General features: G+C 41.2%; 1 protein-coding gene across 24 annotated transcripts in view; it reads right to left on the bottom strand.

Annotated features, from left to right (window-relative positions):
• SUGCT (succinyl-CoA:glutarate-CoA transferase) overlaps nucleotides 1–26,739 on the bottom strand; it is a 622,687-nt gene that overhangs the window by 200,593 nt on the left and 395,355 nt on the right. The window contains exon 13 of one of the 24 annotated variants that reach the window (XM_045510777.2): nucleotides 17,872–18,571. The exons of the other annotated variants lie outside the window; for them this stretch is intronic. Coding sequence (XP_045366733.2) covers nucleotides 18,476–18,571 — 96 coding nt within the window. The 3' untranslated portion in view covers nucleotides 17,872–18,475. Of the gene's footprint in view, nucleotides 1–17,871; nucleotides 18,572–26,739 lie in introns of those variants that run through there. 24 annotated transcript variants of the gene reach the window in all.

The following is a 26,739-nucleotide window of genomic DNA, read 5'->3' as shown; positions in this document are numbered from 1 at the left end:
CGAGGGTTGAGCTTTTCTGCTCGTTGGTTTTGTGGGAATGGAGAGTTCATGGATGGAGTGGACACTGGGTTCCTAAAAGGCAGGTGAGGGGATGTCAGAAAGTAAGAGAGGAGACTTTAAGACGGCAGCAGAAGCGGGCCAAATGCTTTTTGCAACTGTGCAAATTAGATCACAGATGCAAAATTTCCCCATCGCAACCCCCATGTCAACACCTCTGTTGTGTTTGCTGCACTGGCTGCGCACTGCTCATTCTCTGCTGCACAAGTGAAATGAATAAATGCTCAAGAATGACCTATCTGTACTAGGTTGGTCTGTTTTAAAAACAAAAGAGAGTTTTTAAAAAAATGACTGTCTCAGTAGAATTCAAAGCGTGATTTTCATCATCACAAGTCACACCCCTGCAATTCTTCTTTTCCAAGACAGTCTTAACTCCTGGCAGGTGAAAGGAGGAGACATCTTCACAACGCACTAGGTGTACAGAGTTGTGGTTTGCGTCCCGACTTCTGAAATATGATATAACCCCAGTGTGAATTCGATTTTTCCGCCATTAAACTAGAGTCAGAAGTAACACTATCCAGAGTGGGAGTTCAGATTGATAAATTGCCTTCATGAAAGGAGGCAAGGATGAATGGGAGCTGTGCAAATATTAAGTATTTCACATACATATTATTTTTATGTATTATCGTGTGTAGTTTGACTTGTAAAAATTCAAAGAGTTTCTAGTTCCCTCCAGGGTGTTACAATTGGCTTTAAACATGTCCAGAGTTAAATGTGCTTCTGAGAACAAGTGTTTGTGTTAATGTCACTTAATTGATAACAGCCAATGTGAACCCTATTATTTAAGACTTAAACATTACTAAATAGTTTCATTAAATAATGGAGAAGTTTAAAAAGAAAAACAAAGAAAACCCACACAAGCACATGGTTTTCATTTTGGGAGTAAGGGCTGGAGAGAGGCTCTGCTCTGAGGTCGACTTCATGGCTTCGGGCAAAACTGGGAGATTAAACAGAAACTCCAGCAGAACCATAGCTCTCCGTTTTTAGAGCCACTTAACTCAGTATATGACAAATCTCAGGAAATCTTCTGACTTTTTGGAATGGGGGCAAGTGAGTGGTTGTATTCCTTTTGTTTTTTGTTTTGTTTTGTTTTCAATCATTAATGTTAGCTAAATAACCTCACCATGGAAAGTGACATAAAATTTAACATAGTCCCTAATTTAATAACTCTGGATAGTTTTCTATATGGCAAAAAGGAGGTAGATGGCAAATTAAATCCCTTTATGTGGTTCAGAACGCCTCCCTTCCAAAAGAGAGAAGAAAATATGATTTTTAAAAATATATGAAACATGATGCATGAGTTTGAGAGGAGAAATAGGGATGGGGGAAGGTGGAGAGCTGGAGTTTGAAGGAATAATTGTTTGAAAGAATAGTTCTGAACACAACTGATTCTTTCAGCCCAAGACTCAAACTGACCACTGCTAGACGCCTGAGTCCAGAGTAGGATCCACAAGAGCTACAGGATATACAGGATTGAAATAGGAAGACTCCTACCTCTGTGCTGGTTAAGGGAAAACAAAGGTTAAACACAGAGTAACAGGTTGCTGTGCTTCTAGACCACCTTTGTAGACCTTGCAAGGAGGCAGCAAAAATCGGCGTCGTAACTCCTAACTCAACACCCAGCTCTTGAGTATGAAATGTTGGAGAACGGTGGCGTATTGTAAAAACACCCTCTGACCATGTAAAATCCCTCTTTCCCTCAAGCTTAATAAGAGAAGCTTAAATAAGACAACTAAGAAAAGATGAAAGGTTTATTATATTTACTGCCTTCAGAGGCTGGGGCTGAGGAAATGCTATCAGGCCAGGCTCAGGGGAGATACTGTGTGAGCTAAGGGACCTGCAGTCAATTCCTGGGGAGCTCTCAGAGTAATTCAAAAGCACATCGTGAAGGGGTCCGCCTGGAGCAGTCTCCAAGACCAGAAGGTCTACACCAGCTCATCCAACACCAAGTCAACTGAGCTTTTTCTGCCCTACACCTCAGGTCCCTCTCCTGGCAGGCAGTTGGAGTGAGGGTCGGGGGGGCAAACGACAGATGAAGAAATGGAACTGAAGTCAGTCGTGCACCCCTCTTCTGCCCCCCGCCCCTGGCAGACTTCTGAATGAAGTGGGCCAGGGTGGGGGCGGGGGGAGTTAGGAGCTTTCATTTTAAAATAAGTTCAGAGACTTTATTGTTCCACTGTAATGGACACAGGAGTTATATTCTACTTATTTTAGATGGCATCTTTGCAAATAAAAATTCTTAAAGGAAATTTTCTTAAATTAAGATTCCAGGGGAAAAGAGAATCAAGTGACAGTCAAACCTCTGATGAGCACGGGGGCTGAGTTTTCAACAAATTGATGATGGTTGGCTAGGGATAGAGAGTGAAAACTCGGGGTGCAGGTGGAGGGCTCACTGAGGAGGAGACACCCAAACAGACAGACACGTAAATGCGATGGGAATGTCATGGGACGTGTAAAGCCCCTGGTGGGGGCTCAGATCGTGAGGGAGACCGTGGCAGGAGATGAGTTTAGGAGGTCACTGGGGCCCTGACCATGGAGGGGCTTGCAGGTCACAGTGCAAACATGGTGCCCTGGGAAGTCCTCGGGGGCTCTGAGCAGGTGGCGGCATCACGGGCATCTGTTTTCAAAGTCTGTCCTTACAGAGAAGAGACTGTAGGCACGCAGGAGAACCAGAGACCGCAGATGAGACCAGAAGACTGAGATGAAGACATCTTCCAGGAAAGGTTATTATCTACTCATTTACTTCTTTCACTCAGTGAGAGCTCTGAATGGCCCTGCAAGAGGTGCACACACTATGCAAACCTCCCTCCCTCTTATCACCACCTGGAACGGGAAGGAAGGATTTTCAAAGGCATTCAGCCTCAACCATCCAGACTGAGTTAGGTAAAAGACATCATTAAAGCACAGAGTAGCCAGAAAGCCTTTCAGTCCTGGTTCCCCACATAACATCAGCTCTATTGTGTTTCGTGAAACAGCTACCTGCTTCCTGTTGTCATGTGGATACTGTAAATCGGGAAGTTTCACTGAGACCAAGTCCTACTCCCCAAAGCCACAACGGAAGGAATTACTTATTTCCATCTCATTTTATTCGAAGTGTCTAAATATGTTATTAATCAATTTCATAAAAGAAGACATTTAATATCACGTATGCTCACAACTGAAAATTTCTACTTCACTTTTTGCTTTCAATACAATCTAGTCTTTGCTAAAGTTTTATTGTCAGTAAGTTTTTTAACGCATGGAAAAAAGATTTCATTTACAATTTATAACCCAGGCAAGTTTTAACATAGGAAGTGGATTCTTTCGAAAGGAAGAAAAACCCACCAGCGCTTACTTAGAAACAATATTTCAGGCTTACATCCGTGGAGATTTCTAATACTTCTTTTCTAAGTGGAATTCAATTTTCCCATTTGTAAGTATCCTGAAATTGGTGGTTGTGGAGTAAGTATGTGCCTGTGGTCAGCTGGTTTAGGGAAGATGAGAAGAAGGAAGGTGCTGGTTTTAAAATTAAACCTGAATCTTTCGCATGCCTTAAGGACCACGTCCAAAAAGAAATTGCTTTCCTTGGGACCAAAGGTACTATCTCACCATTCAAATGCAAAGCGCCAGACGTTTATTTATGCCTTCGCCATGATTTGTTTCCCAGATTCAGCCTTCTACAAGCACTTCCTTCAGGAAAACACACACTTTTCCTTTCCTGCAGCCCAATTTCCTGTAGGGGTGCCTCTTTAGGAAATGATAATCACAGCATCCTTCTTGCGTTTTACAGGGACAACCTGGAAGCAAAACACTCACATACACACACACAAAACACCTCCCTAACAAAACAAGGATGAAGCAGAGAAAAGAGAGTAAATACATTTTCTCCTTTTCTCAAACAGCCTCTCCTTTTATTTTCTTTTTAAGAGTAGCTATTGCAGTATTTTCCTAGCTTACACTGGGATTTCAAATTTATACCCTTCACTTAAAGGCAGATTCTTCCTTTAGTGTGAGATATAGATTCATGTAATGAGCTCCTATTAGAGTTTACTTCAAAGAAGCTCCACACTACAGAGAACCCGGGGCTGCTCTTGGAGTAGGTGCTGGGTGCCCCAGGTTGAGGGTGGACAATGAGAGCGAGCAGCTCTCCCGTTGTCAGAGCTGAGTCATGGCCGCAATCTTTGTGACAACTCCTGTAAGGAACAGGACTGCTCATCCGACCTAAGTGAGGGTCTGTGGGGCTGAATCCACACACAAAAAAGAAGAAGGGGCAGCAAGGTTACATAGCCTGGCTTCCTGAACACAAAGCTGTCATACAAAGCTATCTTGTAAACCCCTGGCAATGCGGTGGTTTCCTCTAGATTAAGCCTGAGCAAGGTCACTACAGACAGCTGCCCACTGGAGGTGGTCTTGGGAGCAAGGCTAGATGTCCCTAAGTGAGAAACGCCTCCGGAAAGCTGCTGAATGGATATTACTGCCAACAGAGGAAGACACTGCCATGAAAACACGACCCAAGGAGCAAGAGGCTGTTTCCACTAATTGGCTGCTATAGACTGAATGCTCATGTCCCCCCCGCAAATTCGTATGTCAAAACCTAATCCCCACTGTGATGGTATTTAGAAGTGGGGCCTTTGGGAGATAATTAGGTCATGAGGGTGGCACCCTCAGAAAGGGGATTAGTGCCTTATAAGAGAGGGTCATCTCTCCTGCTGCCCTGTGAGGACACAGTGAAAAGGTGGCAGTCTGCAAGCAAAGAAGTGGGCCTTCCAGACACTGAGTCTGCTGGTGCCTTGAGCCTGGACTTCCTAGTTTCCAGAACTGTGACAAATAATTTTGGCTGTTTATAAGGCACCTAGTTTATGTTAGTTTGTTACAGCAGCCTAAATGGACTATGGCACTGATTATTCACTTCATACTCAAATGTTATAATGACCACATTTTCCCTCCATTCTAAGGCTATCGTGCTGACCTTACAACAGGGATTAAGAAATACCATCATGACTAAAGGCACATACTGACATGAATAAAATGCATTTGCCATAAATAAAAGAAACGTTATATTATTGGAGATTATAATGATCATAAAAATACTAGACTATGTTGAGTCCTTCCCTAGGCTACACACTTAAAGGCAACAAAAGCAGAGATTATTAACAAGTGGGGCTACATCTAACTAAAAAGGTTCTGGATAGCGAAGGAGACATTGTTAAAATGAAAAGGCAACCTATGGAATGGGAGGAAATATTTGCAAATCATATATCATATAAGGGGTTAAAACCCAAAATGTGTTTTAAAAAACCCATACAACTCAATGGCAAGAAAAAAAAAATCTGATTTAAAAATGAGATGAAGACATGAGTAGACACTTTTCCAAAGAAGACACAGAGAGGGCCAATGATATAGGTATTGAAAAGATGATCGGTGTCAATAATCATCAGGGAAATGTAAATCAAAACCACAATGAGATGTGATTTCACACCTATTATAATGGTTGTTGTCAGAAAGACAAGAAGTAAGTAGTGCTAGCAAGGATGTGGAAAGACTGGATTTCCTGACGTAAGCTCACTTGTTTCTGATGGCAGAAAAATCAAATCCCACTTCTGCCATGACCCAAATTTTAGGGAGGTAATGTATGAATTGGAAGAACAACTCTGAGCTCTGAAAGATTTGGGGTTTGTAACCCTGCAGTGCTGAAACAGAAGGGTGGAATTTCTAATTAGTGTCAGATGATTATTTATAAAAATAAATGGTGCTGAGTAAATTGGAAATTAGAAGATAGATTCCCTACTTCAAGGTATCACCAAAATCAAATCCAGATGACTCAGACATTTTTGAATAAAAATAAAAGCATAAAAATCTGTGTGATGATGGAATAATTCTGTATTTTGACTGCAGTGTGCATTACACGAATCTACACAAGTGATCAATGGCACTGAATTACGCACACACATTGCACCAGTGTCAATTTCCTGATTTTGATAGTGTGCTGAAGTTGTGTAAAATGTAACCGTTGGGGGAAACTGGGTGAAGGGTACACATGATTGCTCTGGACTATTTTTGCAACTTCCTGTGAACCCATACGTATCACAAAATAAAAAGCCAAATTAAATTTGAATACAATTATAAAAGAAACAGAATAAAGTAAAACTGGGTAGCTAAACTTGGTGTGGGTAAGAAAGAATTCATTTTTTTCACTGATAAATTTAACCTCATAAAAACTGGAAATCTCTGAATGCTCAAAATTACAAACTTGAAAGGCAAATATTCAGATGTTTTCTCCATGTCTGACAAATCAGGGCTGAGAAGTATTAACTTAATATCATTTATACAGTGGTTTCTAAAATGTGGATTCTGGAGTCAAGCCACTTGGGTTAAAAATCTCTATCACTTGACAGCTGTGTAACTTTCAGAAAGACACCCTTGAAGGGAGGCTATAGCTCAAGTGGCAGAGCACATGCTTAGCATGCACTAGGTCCTGGGTTCAATCCCCGGTACTTCCTCTAAACATAAATAAATAAACCTAATTACCTCTCCTCAATGAGACCTTGCTGAGGATTAAATGAGTGAATACAATGTGAAGTCCTTCAAATAGTAAGTACCTGGACCACAGTAACATGTGCAGGATTAGCTGAGTCAGTTGTTATAACTGTAACAGTTCAATACAAAAAAGATATATCCTTCTGTGATGCCAGGCTCTCAGTTAATCAGGACCCGGGTAGGTAAGCTTATTCTTGATAACCCTGGACAGACTGCCCTGATGTAATGACATCCTCATGCTGAGTCAGGTCTGGACATTTATCCCGATGCTGATGATCTGTGTTATGTTAAGTGGCCTCTACCCTGTGGTCACCTATGAGCTGGAATCCGTCTCTCTCTAACATGTCTACCTCTGCAGCTGTGGGTCCTGTCTCTCTTCTAGAGTTGTGCCTCTAGTCCACTGTAATTATATACCGGGTATTTGAAAGAGCCCCCTGTGCCAGTATCCAATGTCATCATCTGCACATGCCAGTATAATACCTCTGCTAGCCCTCACAGTGTCCTCATCAGGTAGATATTCTAACTCCATTGAGAGAAAAGATGGTAACACAGAGAAGTCACTGACTTGCCCAAGATCACACAGCCAGCAAGCAGTAGCACCTAATCTCAAAACCAGTTCTTCTGCATCAAAAGCCTGGAAGTTATCATAGTGATGGAAAAACCCTCTAGGCCACATTGTAGGCATTGTGTCCAAACCAAAATGCCCAGTAAGGGTCTGTGGGCCCACTTTTTTTTTCTAGCATGAGCTTTCAGACAACTTTGTTGACTTTGGACAGGTTTTACTTTTTTCCTCCTGATTCTTGTCAGTGTTCCAGAAAGCAGTACACGCCACACAAGACACGTCAGCTACCCCTATAGTTATGTCACAGTCTTTCTGTGCTGGTAAGATGCTTTAGACCTCTTGTCTCCCCAAACAGACTGGAGGCTCACAGAACACAGGGACCATGTGTTGCCATTATCTGGTATCCTCTCAAAACAATTAGCACAACGGCCTGTAACTTCAGATTGTTGGCCCCCAAATCTGGAGCAGTGCTTGAAAAAGACGATCCATTCTTCTGTTTGAGAAGCTCTCATGTGTATGAATGACCACCTGGGATTACCAGTATGGAAATCTGAGTATCAGTTTTCCTGGCACCAAAGAAGAGGAAGAATATTCACTTTATTGCCGGCTCTTGGAACCAAGAACAGAACTTTCCTAAAATCACTAATTAGGGTGACCTTGGGCAAGTCAATAAACTTTACTAGATCTCTTTTTCCACGACATAAAAGGGATTTATCACTTTTCAGGAACTCTGCTCTGTAAGATGGTACCCCCAATCCTTCCAATCGCCAAAGAAAGTTGAGTATCTGCAGAGAGGATGCGGAAGGTGGGAGGAGGAGAGGGCTCAAAAAACGCATTCTGAGGGAATTCTCTGAGCCAATGTAGAGCTTCAGGTGTGCTGAGCTCGCCAGGGCAAAACTGTTTCAAAGAGCCATGTCGCTTGGACCCAGACAACAACCACCATTCACAGAGAAGACATACCTGCAGGTATACATGTATCCCCTCTCTCCTTCTATTGCTCTCTCTCTTTCACACACACACACACACACACACACACACACACACACACACACACACACAGAATGTATATTTCTCCTGTTTTAAGACTCTATGCAGGTATCACTTAGAGGCTTTTCCTTGGACTAACAAAGCCGGGGCAGGAATGGTAGAACGGCTGTTAGGTGTAAGGGACAGAACCACCTCTAGTCAAAAAAATCTTGCACAGCGTGTGGGCTGATTTAAGAGTAGCGTGGTTTCTGACTATAAAAGAGTTCCATGTTGAGTTCTGGTTTATAGGTGAGCCCCCGCAGGATAAGAAACCAGCCCAGGGAAGTAAAAAAAAAAAAAAGCACTTCGGTGATCTTTTATTGAGCTGGAAATCCCACACTGGCGCTCGCAGGGCATTAACAAGAACACTTTACGCCACAGTTCTCTCAACCCCAAAAGCACGGAGCAGACTCAGGTTGATAGATTACTATGAAGCTGAAAGTAGCTTTACAGTAGGTTGACCCTTAGAACAGAGGGTTAAAGTCAGGAGGGTTCAGTGCCTTTAAAATACGCATAAATCTAGTGTACCAACACCACATGCTCCGGACGGCACTGCTGTGCACACGGGGGAGGAAAAGGCAGCCGGATGCCCATCGTCCAAGAAGCTGAGAAGGTAATTTGAGGCTCTTAAAGGTAATGAATGATGATTTAACTTGGTTTCCTTGACGTTGATGTTTTTACGGAAAAAGTCACATGAAAATGTGTTTTCCGCTCTATTATTTCTCTCCCCCTGAAACAGTGCCAAGTTTCTTTCACATTAGGAAAAAAAAATCTCAACAGAATTGAAGGTTAGAAACTGGATTTTAAATTTTCTCTTAATTTTGTTCTAACAGCCTTCCTGCCCACCCAGGACAAAAAGTAAGATGCAAAAGAGATCTGGTCACTGAAAATTATCTCTTTATCGCCACCTACACAATCTGAGGAAAACCTGGCTGCTTTCAGATTGCCGTGCGTCCCGCAGAACCCTCAGGCTTTTGGCGGTGGGGGGGGTACTTGGGGAAGCTAATTCTTGGCTGGGTTTACTGAAAAGGCTGATGACAAAGTAAAAGTCACCTCCTGTGATGATGTCACACAGGTGTATATGACACTCATCTTTGAATTTCTTCTGCATTTCTACTGCTTCACTTTGGCATGCCTGTGTCAGCCAAGGTCATAACTGTCACCCAAAGGTCCACCAGGGACTCCAAACCTGAGGCTGAGTTTCTAGAACCCGTCTCCCACTAACTCACTGTTTGGCTCCAGGCCACACATGAGCTCTTCTGCAAGTCCATTTCCTCTGCTGCGAGGCAGGGGAGAGCCCCCACTGGACCCCTTCACGGAACTTCTCAGTGGAGTTTTAACAAATCAAGGTGACAGAGCAGGCTGCATTTTTAGAATTGCTCTAAAGCTTCCCAACAGTTGAAAATAAACAGCTGCTAAATGCAGCTCACAAGATGAAATTTGGTAGGCAGGAGATCTGGAAATTCACCTTCGATGGATGCTCGAATGGTCTGTGGATTTTGAACAATGCCCTTAATCTCTATGTACTTCTGTATTTCCCTGAACCAATTCTGTCATTTTTAAATGATCATCTGGGAAATGCTGTGCATACAACTAGCATATAATCATTGTTTCTCAGGATACCTGTCTTTCAAAAAACGGGTATAAATTAGGAGGGCGAGATTTGCAGATATTAACTACTGTATAAAAATAAATATTTTATATGTATATAAAATAGATATACAACAGGTTTCTTCTGTATAGCACAGGAAACTATATTCAATATCTTGTAGTCACCTCTAATGAAAAAGAATATGAAAATGAATATACGTATATGGATGACTGAAACACTATGGTGTACACCAGAAATTGACACAACATTGTAAACTGACTAGACTTCAATTTTAAAAAGAAATAAATAAAACTACTAGAAGGGGGAAAAGATAAAACAAACAGGTAGCAGTGACTTCTCTGCAAAGTGCAGTGTTGGTCTTGGGAGCAGCCGGCCTGCCTCGCTGAGGCAGCGTTGCACCCTCAGGCCCCCAGTGCTGCTCGCAGACTGGCCCACTGTCTGAACACTGGGGCGTCGGAGGGATGGAGCTTTCAGAAGTGGCTGGGGTGGCTGAGATAGGCATGCCCCGCCACACTTACTTCCGAGGACAAGTTCAGTCCAAGCCACATGAAAAGATGGTTGCTTAATGCTGGCAGAACTTTTCAGGAGGAACCAAACGAGGGTGCGTGGGTAGGGAGGCGGGCGACGGTGTCCTAAAATGAAGAAGGCGAACAAACGTTTCCTGTCCTCACATGTAAAAATCTCTGCTGGAAGCGGAAGCCAGCCTCAGAGGCCTGGGGCTTTCCTGAAGAAACTATAAAAGGAAAGGATGATAAAAGGAACCACGGTTTCAGTAGGACCACTACTAACCAAACCAAAGAGGGGGAGGAGAATGTTCCCTACTTAGTCCCCATCCTTGCTTATAACTTTCAGACTCTGTTTGCGACAGGAAGCTCCACAGAAGGGATGGGAGGTTTGGTTTTGTGTCTGTGATGCCCCTTGTCCTTGGTGAGTGGCTCTAGTGGTGTCTGGTCTCCTCACACTCCCACTATGGATGCATTTCAGAAGTTCAGTCGGCATCACTAACTTCTTTTTGCATCACACCCCTCCTAGTGGATTCTAACAAAATGTCCCACCTGCTCGGAGAGTATCCCTTGCTATCTGAATTCAGGAAAAGGATTGATTCAAACAGGGGACATAAATTAGATAGAAAACCATCAACACAGTCAATAAGTATGTTTCTCTCATGTGACTTCCAGGACAAGGGAAAGTCACGGAGCATTCCCCACCGCCTGACATCTGTCAATTTTCAGTTACAACAAAAATATGAATAATTGACTTGAAGCAGAACAACTAGAAAATTGTCCAAAATATGCAGACAGCACGATTGGCCCATTGCCATCAGCATTCCAACTTACTCAGTCACCAGTCCATTGGGAAGGTTTCCTAAGATGAATTCCCTGAAGAGCTTCAATGCTTACTTTCTCATTTCATGATCACTTAAATCCTACAGTAAAAGATTCCACTCAAGTAAGGCCTGAAAAGCCCATCGGTTAAGAAAAAGCTACATTCTCCTGAATGCTTTAAGATTATCCAGTCCTACAATGGGGCTGGAGATATGAGAGAAGGCCCACTTAGCTAATGTACGTATGCTGTGTAGCTTAGAACACAGCGTGTAAGGCAGTCTTTCAAGAAGTTCCAAGCCTCTTCAGAGTCCCAGGAATTCTATTTGACTCAAAATTTAGAATCCTCCACCCACGCTTATCAATGTCATCTTTCTTCCTCATCCTGGCTCCACCCTCCTCTGCAAATCAAGAGACACATGCAGCTGCCTAGAGCAATCACAAAGATTTCTCAAATGAAGCCAATATCAGCAAAAAGAAGAATAAAATTAAAATTTCAGAAAGGCTCGCAGATTTAGTGGTTCAGGGGTTAAACCAAATAGCCTGGCTTCCAATTCTGATTCTGCTAACAATTAAATAAAGAAGAACATGTAAGCACCCTTGGTATATTTTAAGATCTATAACATTAAGCAACTCATTTGACATTCATAACAAACCTCTGAATGAGAAGGAGAGACTTTGTCATCCCTAATTTACAGATCAAAAAGCCAACTTTGAGGTCTGCAGAGCTGGCCGAAGGTCCTATTTTCTATATTGGCAGAGCTGTTGTCACATACCGCTTTCTTGCTCAGCGTCCATCCCGTGCGCAGCCTGAGCTCCCTGTCTCCCCTCAAGTCACTACCTCGCTCAGCTGCACACACATACCTACTCGCTCTCCAAGCTCCGCACCCCTGGAAGCTGGGCTCACCACACAACGTGCTATCATCTCATCATCTCAGTTATTTGAAGGTTCATCTCGTGTTCCTAAAGGTTAGAAACCTCTCCGAGGGCCAGGAGCATGTGAGGCCCATCTCTGATGGTCAGAGGGTGTGGTACCCCATCCTGCATGCAGCGTGTGCTCCGTAAATATTTGACAAATTGAACCAAATTTAAGCAATCAGATGAAACCGCAAAACAGGTAAATTCTGTGCACACCCCCAACCCAATCCAGTAACTGCTTATTCTCAACCTTGACTCCCATCTATCAAAACCTCCTGCCAGCTCTTACAAACACATAAAAATTTATATGATTGAGAGGAACTTAAAATGCTTCACATCAACTGTAGCCAAAAGACTTGAATCTAAATGGATGTGGCTCTGTTGATTTCAGGCATAGAAAGTCTGGGATGACTTGGCAGGGTCAGGGGGCCAGAAATCCCATTTAGAACTCAGTGGCACTTCAGCCTGTACCGAAATCACAGGCATCAACAGTCACCCACCTTGATTTTTCTCATCTATGAGAGGAAAGGTATGAGTCATAAACTGTTGGAAAGTATTTTTAACTCATCAATTATTTGGATAGTAAAATGTAATGTTTCAACCCCAACTGAAAGCTAAGGCCAATCTTAGCAACCAATTAGGCAAAGCTGACTTTGAAATCAAAGTAAAAGTCCGAGCAAAAAAGAGTAAGATTATGCTGATATCCTGAAGTGCGTAACTCAAAGCATCTGGGAACAGTCCCCGCAAATCACGGAGGGTTATTGCTGCTTCCTCTTTGATGGGGACCATGTGAGCAGGCCTGACCCTGAAGGAGGCAGCATCCTGAGCCCCCGACCCCGGCCCTGGGCTTGCACTACAGTTATGAACGAACACGCTAAGGTGTCTGCATTCCATCCCGGGCGATTCCCAAGACTCAGACTGAGGGCAAACCTACCCTCTAGCCACAGCCTGTCTGGTTTACACTTTGAGCAGGTATGTTCTGCCCCTGCCACCTCCTCCTGCCTCCCCCTTCCTGACACCTTTAACAGCCTCGGGTCAGGCCATCTGAACCTACAACTCTCCTCTGATGGGACCACCTTTCCCTCCACCCCAGTGGCCTCAAAGCCACCGGCACGCCTGCCCCAGCCACGCTGACCACCGGTAGGCATCCCCTTGCAGCTCCATCTCCAGGACTTGCTAATACTGTAGTCGCCTCAAATGCCCACCCCCATCACCCCCACTCATCCTTCAAGACTTGGCTCACACCACCCAGGAAGTCTTGACTGACTCAGCCAGGCTGAGTTGGAGTCCCTTCCCCTCTGTCTTCCAAAAATCCTGGACATGTAACAAGCACAGCATTTATGACACCGACTAGCACTTCCTGCTAACATTTTGACTCGGTGCCCTCGGCGATCCTGCCAGTGTCTGGCACGTTGTGAGCACCAAGGAAAAAACTTGCTGGCAGACTGACTAATTGGATGAACTGACATCAATAAGGTGTAGTCACAGCCATCACCTCAATCCCCTGGGAAGAAACAGCCAAAAGTTCTTTGAGATGTTCCTGTCCCTCAGTGCCTGACACAGTGCCTGGGGGTGTGACCAGACAGTCAGATGAAACTGAACCACATAATTCTTGCGTTGACCAATCTTTCTTCATTCAGCCTTGATTAGTGAGCACCTACAACATACACGTATGTCACTAAGCACCGTGGAAGCAACAACCAGGCGACCAAGGGTCTGGAGCGGGTAACAGACCTACGGACAGAGAAGGCACCGAGGTCTGAGTGAAACGCCAAGTATTCTTTGTAGGGGAAACACGGAAGATTTAGCTACAGAGATGAGTGGTGAGGCAACTCTTCAGTGACGAATACAAGAGTACACACTTTTCCTGAGCCCTTCAGCTGCATGTCTGTGAGTGTGTTTGGGATCTCGGCTGCTGCTACCCACAAAATACCCTGGTTAGAATATTTATGCAAATGTTAATTTCACACTATAATCTGAAACTCCCTTTGGTTCTTTCCCGCCAACACGATGTCCTTTTGCACGTCTCACACTGGAGCTGTTCCTTGGATGACAGTTGTCTGAACATTCCACAGACCCTGGTTCCCCATCCCTGAACTGCTTCCTCTCCTGAGCCCTGTTAATCTCTCTTGTTTATTATCATTTTTTCAGCGGCAGTCATTGTGGACAGCAGGGTTTTCCCTCAGAGTAATAAATATTCATGTATTTGTGAGGTAATGAAAATGCTTCTGAGTCTGAAGAGTCTATGGCAATAGTCAGGAGAGCATGAAACACGACATTAGATCATTTCTACTTCACCACGCCACATGGGGAAGAAGCCTTTTCACATTATTTAATTTATCCTTGGGAGACTGAGATGGTCCGCTGGCCCCAAACATAAGAAGCAGCCTGGGCAGTGATAACTCGAGCCCTCCTAGGAAATGAGGGGTTGCCTGCAATGGGGACCCCGAGTTTGAACTCTTACCCATACCTCTGACCTTAGAGCTCTGCTCAAAAGCAGCCACTGGCTCAGAGACAGCTACTGGAATGACACACGTGTAAGTCTCCTTTTCTCCGATTCCTGTCTGATGGTGTGTAAAGATTAATGTAGAGTTCGTCTGAGTGCTTTGAAATATTAACAGATATTTGCTGGACATGGGTAAGTGCAGGTGTACACACACAGTGTACTAAGCAAATGTCCATTAAATGTGTGATATTAGAAAAAAGAAAAGGAGAGAGAGGATGGCTGGGTGGAGGAGTAGTGGTCTAGGGTGGTAGGTAAGTACTTTGTGTTCAGAAAAGATCTGCAGTCCCAGCTCTGCCACTTACCAGCTGGGTGACCTCAGGAAATCTACCTAACCTCTCCAGGCCTTAGTTTTATCATGTCCTTAATGCAGTGCTTCTGACCTGGGGGCAATTTTGTGGGGGCTATTTGAGTGCTGATGGCAATTTCAGCCCCTTCAGTAATACCTTGTAGGGTCTCATCTTATGGCCAATGTTGATCTTAATCTTTCCTGAAACTAAGACTTAATAAAACAACGGGGTGGTCGGCACAAAAGTGTCTGATTTTCAAGCCAAAGCCAGTGGACCTGACCAGGTGACCCACTAGCACTGGACTAAACTCTCAAAATATCTCTAGGCATATGGTCCAGATTCTTCCTGCTACTTCTTGAGGCAAGGTGCTAATTTTATCTTAGAAAGCGAAGCACCATTTCTAGGCAATGATATCTTCTAAATAGAGAGGTCTGGCCACTGATGGCAAGAATGGTTTGATGTCTTCTTTGGTTTGTTTGTTTAACAAGACCAAAAGAGGACAAATTCACATCCTTCTCATTGACTCAACCAAGGGCAAGGTTCTAGTTAGACACCAGCAAGAACAATGTGGAAATTGTTCACTCCCAATGTGAATCATTTTCAGACAATCCCCAGAAAATCTGGGATAAGTTAGGTGGAAGAGAGATAGATGACAGTATGTGGAAAACTTTATTTATGAATGTTAATAAAATTTCTATTGCAAAGGAAATGCTGGAGACAAAACTCAAAAGCCCTACATGGAGAATGAAACTTATTCCAGCCTGACTCTGAGATGCAAGCAAGCCAAAGACCGATTCATTAAGTGCCAAGTTCAAGAGAGGGATGGCAGGCTTGAGCTACAGCTGGAGAAGTTCCCTTCCTCAGGGTTTTGCCAAGAGCCTGAGCACACGCTTTGCAAACCATGATAGATATGTTAGGGCAGACCTGACACCCTCGCTGAACTTTCTCCATGTCAGCTTTTTGCAGCGTGGAAACAAGTCAGTAGGTTTTGGAAGAAACGCAACCTTCCTCGTTCACACTTGGTGCCTCGGACAGAAACTTTCAAAACGCAAAACAAAAATGGCAGCTGGTCAAATTTAAGATTCTAATTTTTACCACATCTGGAGATCCCTTTTGATGACAATGGCTGAGACAATCAGGATGGACTGGAATTTACATGAATACGCATCCAAGAAACACCCAGATACGTGCTGGGTACACAATGGATCCTGACGTCTTTCATTTGTTTGAGCTGTGGGAATGTTTTCTGAAAATATAGTGAGAACATGGCAGGACAATGCTTTTTATGAGGGTTCAATATTCTGACTTCTATTTTCCATGGGTTGGAATGAAATTGTTTTAAAACAGTCACTGAAAGAAGTACCACCCCTTACAACATTCCAGATCAGGGAAAGAGTAAATCTTTTAACTGTGTACATGTAACTGGGACTTGTGAAGAAGTGATTATTGGTTAAAGTGGCATCAAGGTAAAAGGGGGAGGGGTCAAAATGTTAATACTGAGGTATGCTGAACATCAGGTTTGAGTAAAAAAGCTAGGCTTTCTTTAGCTAACTAATCTTTATTCCATGATTATATCCTCCAGTAAATGTGCCCACATGCTCTGCACTCCTTGAGAGTCAGTAGAGCATGGTAACCAGACAGGATGACCTCTGAAGTCCAAAGATCCTCAGAAATAATGGTCACCAGGGCAGAGACTAGGAACATTCTTAGTTCAGGAGGTAGCTCTCCGTAACCCTCCAGGGCCGGCTACAACTCCGTTCCTCTCCCCAAAGCACTTGTAATAGGAGTGAAAGATTATAAGGATGAGCCTTATCAAAATTCTTCTTCCCTCAGTTTAACTAGGTCATTTCTTAGCCCTGAGCACAAAGCATGGGTCTCTGAAAGCCTTTCTCCTTCCTCTCCTCCAACAAACTTCTCAACAATGTGCCCTCTCATTATGGTTAAGTCTGTCATTGGTAGAACTTTGCTAACTTCTGTGTGAAGGTGAAGAGGCCCAGTAAGCTCTTGCAGAATTTTTAAATGAAGGCTAGTGTTGATGCCTGAGCCCTATTTGTACCTACCCTCCTTCTGGAACCCTCTCTGCTCTATCACCATCCCTTCTCCTGCCTCCCTCCACCAGGAACATAAGCTCTATGAATTGTTCTTGTGTTGATGAAAGTGCCCAATGGGGTAGCATATTCATTTCATCAACAAATTTTTCAGCTCCATCTTCCTCATCCAGTTTCCTCTCAGTGAAGGCCCCCATTCTTAGCACTCATTAAAGGAGAACTTTTGCATCTTCAGTGTCTGTACCATGGAAGTCCAGACCTTCAAGCTTGTCAATTTTTGCTTTTGCTGTTCTCACTTCCTAGACCTGAAATACCTTCTTCTTTTCCCTATCCTGCCTTCCATCTCTTTGCCTTCTCAACCTGGCAAACTCCAACTCCTCTAAAGGGAAGACAAAACCATGTCTTCCCACGAGTTTTCCTAGGTTACATAAACATCCATGTCCCCTGCAAAGCAAAATTGTGACCTTCTTTGCATCCTTTAAAATTTCTCATAATCCTACAGCACTTAACACACTGTATCATCTTTCTCTGTTTAGCACCTAGAATAGTCCTGAGATATAATCAACACTCAACAGGGCTTATTGAAAAAGAACATTAAATTGTGACTAAGATAGGTGAAAGTAGAGGTGATATAGCAAGAAAGAGTATAATTTTTGATATCAGAGAAATGTAGGTTTCAATTCTGGTTCTATCACCCCGTAGCTATGTGACTATGGCAAGACCTCTACGAACCTCTGTCTCTTCATCTATGAAACACACAGTATTGTTATGAGAATTAAATGGGAAAGGGATGTAAACATTTTTGCTGCATGGTGCACACTTAACAGAGTTTGTGTCTCTCTTGAGCTTTGTGCTTTTTCTTCTCTTTATAGTACTCCTCCCCTCCCCCACCCCCATACCATTTCTTCTTCTTAAAACAGAGGAATGTAGCTGTTGAAAGTTTAGATAAAGAGGAATTATGATGACATGTTATAGGAGAGTCCTTGCAAGCAGAGTTTAAGAGGAGAGGACTTGAATACCACAAACCTGCTATCAAGGATGGCCCTAGTATAAAGATGAATGGTGTATTCTTACCAGTAGACTTAAATGATTTGGTGCCCTACTGACAAAATCATCACCATTATGGAGTTAACATAGAAGGCTATTTTGGTTTGGCTCCATTAAATGTTTAATGCATCTGTTGGTAATGGTTAAACTGGCTCTTCACTCACCAGAAATCTGGGCCTGCCTCTGGGGAAAACTTGTGGATCACACTGACTTTGACTCTTTCCAGACCCCTTTCGCTGTAATATTTCACAATCAGAAAACAGCATGGCTTCTGATTATGATCTTGGCTGTGAGGAGAAAACCTCTAGTCCTATTTCAAGTCTAGAGACCAAAAAAAAAGTCTTTCATATAAATTAATCAGTTTTCTGGCATCTACCACAGTCTAATGTACATAGTCATTGTTTCTTAGCATGAGACAATACTGATTGACCTTAAACACACACATGATTTCTTGATTCTTCAAGGAGAGTCCAGGACTTCATTAAGCTTTACTTCTCCAGCTCCTACAGACTCCATCTGTACTCTTTGGGATCCTTAGTGCTCCAACTGTAGAGAGTCCATACCACTGTCTTTCCTAGGTCCTCATCTTCTGCCTCCAGGAAGAAAAGTCAGAGAGCCAAATGCAAAAGATCCAAGTGTATTTGTTCTTAATGGACTCTGGTCTTTGCCACTGGAGAAGAAACAGACCTTGTCAGTGACTTTTGGTCACAATCTGTAGGTCCTCCTAAAGATTCCAGCTTAAATGTTTATATAGATGAATCTCTCTTACTAGTCCAGCAAGACCTATGAAAATGTAGCTTTTCAACAATTAATATATAGCCTAATTAGCCATGAGGAGAAATCAGCACTTAAGAAAGATAATATTTGATTTATAGAGCACATATAAAAGTGACTGGGTAGAAAGTCTAAGGTCTAAAATATTTCATTGTTTTAAATTCTTTCTTGAACAGAAGTTAACTCACATCACAAAAATGTTCTTGTTCATACATATGACACCGTAAATACGAGTTTTTAAAAGAGCTTTAAGGCAATAGTCGCAGACAACCAAATTGTAACCATTATGTTTACCATGTTGGCCAAAGTCCCAAGCCCCACATGTTTTTGGCATCATTTTTTTTTTTTTTTACTCAACAATAAGGGCTCAAATACTCCTTTTTGTTGCTATTCCAAATGCACAAGAGAACCAATCCATTTATCTAAAGATGAATTTGAAACTCTTTGGAGTACGGTGGCCATATGCACCAACCCTTAGAAAGTAAAAGCAAAATATTAATTTCCCTTTCTTTTCGAATGCTTTAGGTTTCTGACATGAGGAACCGATCCTATTAAGTGGTAATTCACAGTGGCTACTTATTGCTTAAATGTGGAAAATCCACATGGTAGATCATGGGAATTAGGGAAGAGTAATTTACCCTGAGTAAAATAATATAAACATCTAAGCTTCATCATTCTCTCTGTACCATTCTCCCCCATCCAGTTCCTCACCCACTTCTTCACCTTCCAATCCATCCAGCTGATTCCCCAACTACTCAATTAAATGAGAAAGGTCCAGCAAAGTTCACTAGGAGAATTTGAGTTGCAGGAAACAGACTTGGTCTATTTATAAGAAATGAGCCTTCTGCCATGGTTTCACCTCATTCATACCAGGATTCCAAGAAACATTCCCTGCCTTGCTGTGTGATGCCTTTCACACAGTGAGAAGGAAGGAACTGTGCCTCACAGGAAGTGTTTGTCTTTATGAAAGGCCAGCAGGCCCGTAGCAGAAAGGCTCCACCTGAAATCTGACAAGACAGCTATTCCATTAAGTTCGTTAAACTATTTCATTGAGAAATCACTCACAATAATCTTTGTCTTTTGAGAGCAACATTCTAAAAACTATGCCACTCTTTCCTCGCTTGGAAATCTGTGATTTTTTAAAAAAATTTCAGATGTAAAAGATAAAAATATTGCTTTCCCATCATTTTCATTTTCCACAGAACTTAAGGGTTTATTCCTTGTCATTAACTGGACAGTTAAATCTTCTCTAGTACAATGAGATATCTGCTCCAGCAACGACTTCTTTGTCAATTACTTGATAAGCTTAAAATGAGTAAACACAGGGAGAAAGCGCAGGGAAGTGGAGACTGAAATACCTATTAATTGGTTTGTGGCTTTCTGAGCAAGTCTTGCTTACAGTAAGTGTTCAAAGAAACACTAAGCTGGGTCTTCACCTCATGGAATTAGTAAGTTCCTTCCTTTCCTTCCTACACTGACAAACTATACAAAGAAGAGTCAGCGTAACCCTCCCACTCAGGCCCAAGAGCCCTGTAAGTCAGCCTTTAAATCAATTCATTCCATTTCAGGATTCCATAGTGGGACTTCGGAATGTTTACTCCCTCCGAAGTTCCTTTAAAATATGAATATAGAATTTAAATACTTAATCTATTCCACAAATATGCCAATTTAATTTATTTCTAGCATATACATTATTATATGATAATATTTTATATATATCACATGTAAATTATTTGTATATAAATTATTTTTAACTCAAAAGAATAAAATTTCATTATAGGAAATTCAAAAAATACAGAACAAAAATTTGAAAAGGGGAAAAACTACCCATAATCTCATTCCCAAACACAAATAGTATTAACATTTGAGTTTATTTCCTTCCAAACTTTTAAATTTTGCATATTGTTTTTACTACAGTTGTGGTCAAATGGGCTAGAAATTTTGTATCTTACCATCTCCTCTTAAATATTATATAAGTTAAATGGTTTGATGATAATCTATTGTTTAATACAACTATTTTGGGGCTTTGGGAGTTGTTTAAATTTTTTATTATCAATGGTATCTTGGGGACGAACACAATTTCAAGAAAAAATTCCATAGCAACTATTCCAGTGACTGGGAACAATATATGGCTTTTGGTTTCTTGGGGCAAATCAGAACTCAGAAGCACAATGGCTAGCAGATCTTGAAGCATCCCACTTTAGATCTCTGGCAACAGACTCTGTAGATCCAGCTGAAGTTTGGGTAAAAGAGGGAGATTGGGTCTCTAATGTCATCTACTGCAACACAGACATGAGCAAGCTTCAGTTTTTTGGACCAAGATTCACTGAACCATGGGACTCCAAAGGTTTTTACATAGCATTAATATTTATTCACCATAGCCTTAAAAATTCTACTAAAATTTTGCACTTCTCTAACACCTTCCACGTTAAGTCTTAACATCTTGAATGTTTAATCAATTTCATTGAAGGATGAATGTTTCCATATTACCAAATCAGTTTCTTGGTAAATAAGTTGATAGACAAAAACAAAACAAAAAAACATACAAAAAAAAAAAAACCACCAAAAAGCAGTTCTGGGCCTATAACTCCAAATACACGCACAAGAATTAGACAATTTATCGGCGCTATTTCCAAGTATAGACACCTTTCCTCTGCTTGAGACTTGCTGACTTGTAGACTCTGGAAGATCCTCTGGGAAGGCTTTCCGAGGATACTTATGAGAGAGTTCCTGAGGGACTTGACAGAAGTCTTGTGAAGTATGTGTGGGGAAATACAATTGAAAGTAGAAGCTGATGTTTGCTTCTCATCTAGAGATGACTGAAGGAGGGAGGTCTGCTGCAGCAGCCCATGTCAACAGAGCACGAAGCAATGAAAGTACAGTATAGTGTTGGCGGGAAGGAAAAAGTGTAGGCACCCCCATTCCAGTTCCTCATGAAACTCTGAAGGTGTGGAAGAGGAACTCAGTTTTTCCTGAGCTGCTCAAGAAAGAAATCAGAGGTTAGAGAAGATGTGAGCGCTGTGGGGCCACCAGAAAAAAATCCTTAGAGGCCCTGTGGGCAGAAAAAGGACTGGCCAGCATCAACCACTCGTACAGCTAGAGAGAAGTGAGTCTGCCACTCTGAGAGGGAGCTAGAATAAAGCGCCCAGTCGTCACAAGCTATCACAACCTCTGCATCAGCAGTCAATCAGTGTCAGCGAAAATCAGACAGAACCAGAAACAAGAATGCCTGCTCGCAGCCAACAAGTGCCCACTGATGTTGTATCTCTGCTTCCCCATCTCTCCTCCTCTGCCAAGGGAGCCAGGCCTCGCCTGGAGAGGAATGATTAGACATGGTAGGTTGAACCCAAATATTTACTATTACTCCCTCCTAGTTCTCCACAAAAATAATAGTAAAGGAACTTTTTATAAAGGGTGGACTTAGAAGGACAAAGCAAACGAGAGAAAATGACGTAAAATAAGAGATGGTAGCAACATTTTGTAAGCTGAAAATGGGGCCATTAACCTAGATGTGGGAAAAAGCTAAACTGTGGGTTGGAGGGTGGGGAAGCAGTGAGAAACAAGCCAATTTAAGCTGAAAAAAATCCTGGAACTGAAGGCACCACCAACCTCAGAAAAGTGGAGATGCAGAGTAAAGCTGAAAACAAGAGCATCTGTAGATGGTTGACTGTTGACTCATACTTTCTGGAAATGCTGAACACCACACAACTGAGGACAAAAGTGATAATCGATGCAGGAAACTGGGCAATTAAGTAAAAAAAAAAAAAAAAACAAAAAACAAAACCTTGTGGCAATCATGAGATTTCCTAGCCTCCTTCCCCCACTTGGCTCCCAGAACACAGACTACCAGTCTTAATAACCCACAGGCAGAGATTTGTAAGACTTCTTTCTAGAGAACTGAGCAGACCGAGAGAATAGATTTGTAAATGCTGGTATGTGGAGTCCCACAAGGAAAAAGCCTTACTATCAGCTTGTACTCAAGAAGCTCCAGTCAATAAGGCTGCCCTCACATATAGGCTTCCAGTCAGCTCTTTACTACCATCTTCTTCAATAGTAATACATAGCCAATGCTGTCTTTCTATATGCCAAGCATCATTCCAAGCACATTTTAATTTTTTATGCAAATTGTTTCATTTAATCCTTTATACATTTAATGCTTTGCACATATGCAGGCAAATGTATTTAATCATCATAAGAACTTTATAAGGTAAGTACCACTATCATCCTTATTTTTCAATTAGAAAAGTTAATTATATAAAGACAAGTAACTTGCTCAAGGTCATAAGCCACAGGGTAGTAATGGCCAGTTTCACAGTCTTTCAGTTTGGATCTAGAACCCATGCTTCTAATCTCTACAACAGACTGCCTCTAAATGGAAGTAGAGACAGTTGAGCAAAAAATTAAAAAGGGAAACAATGGAAACAGGCAACCAGGGACAGGAAGAAAAGTGTAAATCAAGCATAACACATTTGCTCCATTTACTCATTGCATACATTAAAAAACCAAGATGCTCTTTCATTTAATGAACAAGAGAATATGGGAGCAGAAGATTCAATAGAGGAGTTATAAAAAAAGAATTGCAGAACTAAGAGACAAAAAGAGAAAACAGGAGAGAAAACTAAGATGATCTGTCTAGAAAAAAGAACTGTGGTGATAGAATTATCAAAGAAATAATACAAGAAAACTCCCAGATTGAACGAGTCCATGAATATCCAACTAGAATAATGAATGATGAAGGATTCACACTAAGACATATCACTAACTAGACAACCTACTGAATGGGAAAAAAGATTTGCAAATGATATGACAAATGAGGGATTAATATCCAAAATATATAGATAGCTCATACAACTCATTATCCAAAAAAAAAAAACTTTATTTAAAAAATGGGCAGAAGACATGAACAGACATTTTTCCAAAGAAGATATACAGATGGCCAATAGGCACATAAAAAGATACCCAAAACCGATAAACATTAGAGAAATACAAATCAAAACCACAATAAGATAACACCTAACACCTGTCAGAATGGCCATCATCAAAAAGTCTACAAGTAACAAATGCTGGAGAGAATGTGGAGAAAAGGGAACCCTGGTACACCATCGGTGGGACTGTAAATAGGTGCAGCCACTATGGAAAACAGTACAGAGGTTCCTCAAAAAACTAAAAATAGAACTACCATACGATCTAGCAATTCCACTCCTGAGTATTTATCTGAAGAAACTAAAAGCACTAACTCAAAAAGATATATGTACCTCTACATGCACTGCAGCACTATTTACAACAGCCAAGGTATGGAAGCAACCTAAGTGTCTACCAACAGATAAATAGATAAAGAAGATGTGAGATACACACACACACACACACACACACACACACACACACATATAATACACATATACATGATGAAATATTACCCAGCCATTAAAAAGTATGAAATTCTGCCATTTGTAACAATTGGACCTAGAGAGTATAATGCTTAGTGAAATTAGTCAGAGAAAGACAAATACTCTGTTATCACTTTTTGTGGAGTTGAAAAAATGAAACAAATGAATATGTATTTAAAAAAAAAAAAAGAAAGAAACAGACTCAGATATAGAGAACAAACTAGAATTTACCAGTGGAAGAGGGAAGTGGGGAGGGGCAGATGGAAGTATGGGACTAAGAGATACAAACTACTATGTATAAAATAGATAAGGAACAAGGCTACATTGTACATCATAGGGAAATATAGCCATTGCTTTTAATAACGTTAAATGGAACATTACCTATAAAAATATTGAATCACTATGTTGTACACTTGAAACTAATATAATATTGTAAAGCAATTATACTTCAATAAAAATAAACCAATAAATATATCATTAAAAAAGAAAAATATGGGAGTGCATATATCTTTGCTTTGCTTTTTTTTTTTCTCTCCGAGAGAAGGAAGAATTTATTATTACTTGCAGCAAGTAAGGAGAACACAGATCTTTCCTAAAACAGTGTCTCTCATATATCTTTTCAATATCTTCTTACATTTCCTTTAGATATATACCCAGAAGTGAACTTGCTGGATCATATGGTAGTTCTACTTTTAATTTTTTGAGGAACATGCACACTGTTTTCCACAGTGGCTGCACTAATTTACATTCCCACAGACAACGCACAAAGGTTCCCTTTTCATCGCATCCTTGCCAACACTTGAGGACAGCCATTCTGACAGGTGTGAGGTGATATTTTATCATGGTTTGATTTACATTTCCCTGATGATTAGTGGTGTTGAGCATCTTTTCATGATCTCTTTCTTAACCAGAACATTAAAACCTTTTGGAATTTACACAGAATAACTAGAAAGTCACTTCTATTAAAATTTCCAGTCACTGAAAATGTCCAGGTTTTTTCCTCAAGCAGAAAAAAAAAAGTCATCTAAAGAAATTTTAAAAGAATAGATTATTGATAAAAAGCAAAGAAAGCAAACTGATAAACTACAAAATAAAAAGGAGTTCTATTTCCACTCCTGACATGTTACAAGGTCTAAAATCTGTTGAAATAGTAACAATAATAGAAATGGAATAGAGCCTTTCAGTTTTCACACTACATATTGATTCTTCATTTTCAAATCTTTTCCTTTTGGAGACATCAAGAAACAATTAAAATGAAATAATATGAATATAATTTGGGTCTACATTCACAAAATGAGCAAAGAATTAAAAAACATTTCAAGCTAGGCAAAAACAAACAAAATATTTAACTTCCCTCCCTCCTCCCAGGGAGAGTAAGAGGATTTTTTTTCATCTTTTGCCTCAGTTTTCTGTGTAACTTCTCCAAGGACCCAGTACCTGAGATGCATGATAGAGAGGGATCAGGACATTTTGAGGTTAATGTCCCAAAGGAAGTCTTCAATTGTCTTTTGCTAGTAGAAAGTTGCACACACTTAAAATGCTGCTTAAGTTTAAAGAAAGTGCAAAGACTTTCCTACTGTAAGTGTGAATGTTACCTGGTGTTGAATGGGTGGGTCATGGTAATAAAATGGACGTGGTACTTGATCTCATTGCTGTCTCCAGAGCCTCACTGACTGTCTTACTACTCTACAACAAGACTGTCACCCCCTGGCTACACTGCCACACATCCCAGATTCGGATCTGGGAACCACAGCCACCATAACCAAAGAGAGTATACAAAATGCAGAATGGGAGATATGTGATTCCCACTTATAAATGTCAAAACGCCCTCCAGATCAGGAGTTTACCAACGTGAAATATGGGATTTTTTTTTCCCCTATAAAACCTCATGAAACAAGGAGTAGTTACATCCTTTGTTGGGGTGGGGAATATAATTACCTTTGACAACAGAATGTATCCTGGGTCTTTCAAAGCAACACTGTTATGCCTTTTATTTTTCTTTGACGTGTTCTGTGAGCGTGCAATCCTTTCTTAGAACATTTGGTCTACATATGGACAGACCTGTGATTTTAAATGTACTAATGAGCCTCAGACAGACTTCTAAGTAACACTCGTGAATAAGCCAGAGAGAGAGTCTCAGATGCTAATATTTACTGTATTAGGAATTTTTTTTCCGTTTGCTGATTTGTTTCCCTCTTAAAAAGTTAACGCTTATTGAACATAATATATCCTGAATCTTTTGCAGGTGTTAAACAGCTGACTTTAATTTTTTAAAGAACCAAATCCATCAATTACCAAACCAAAAAAAAAAAAAAGCTGTATTTATTTAGGTTATTTTGACAGTAAATCTTTTCTCTCTAGTCTATCCTAGGGAAAGGATTGCATTTCTCTGTAAAAATAAACGTACTGTGAAGATTAAGACATGAGCTCATGTGGACTTACTCCTTAAAAAGCTGAAGGGTCCAAAATGTGACATTACATTTTCTTTTTTCTAACACTTCAATTTAGGATGGAGGGACATATATTAGCAATCCTGGCTTAAGAATGAAATAGTATAAGTTTCTATAATGGCACAAAATGCTATGGTGTGGCAAGTAGCTTTAAGTTAAGGCATTGTCTAGACTGGACACGAAATCCCCAACATGGGAGAATACTGCAGTGAGTAAGACGGGATCAG

The sequence above is a fragment of the Camelus bactrianus genome, chromosome 7 (assembly GCF_048773025.1).
Source record: "Camelus bactrianus isolate YW-2024 breed Bactrian camel chromosome 7, ASM4877302v1, whole genome shotgun sequence".
In the NCBI taxonomy this organism is placed as follows: domain Eukaryota; kingdom Metazoa; phylum Chordata; class Mammalia; order Artiodactyla; family Camelidae; genus Camelus; species Camelus bactrianus.
This window is presented reverse-complemented; position numbering and strand designations above follow the sequence as displayed.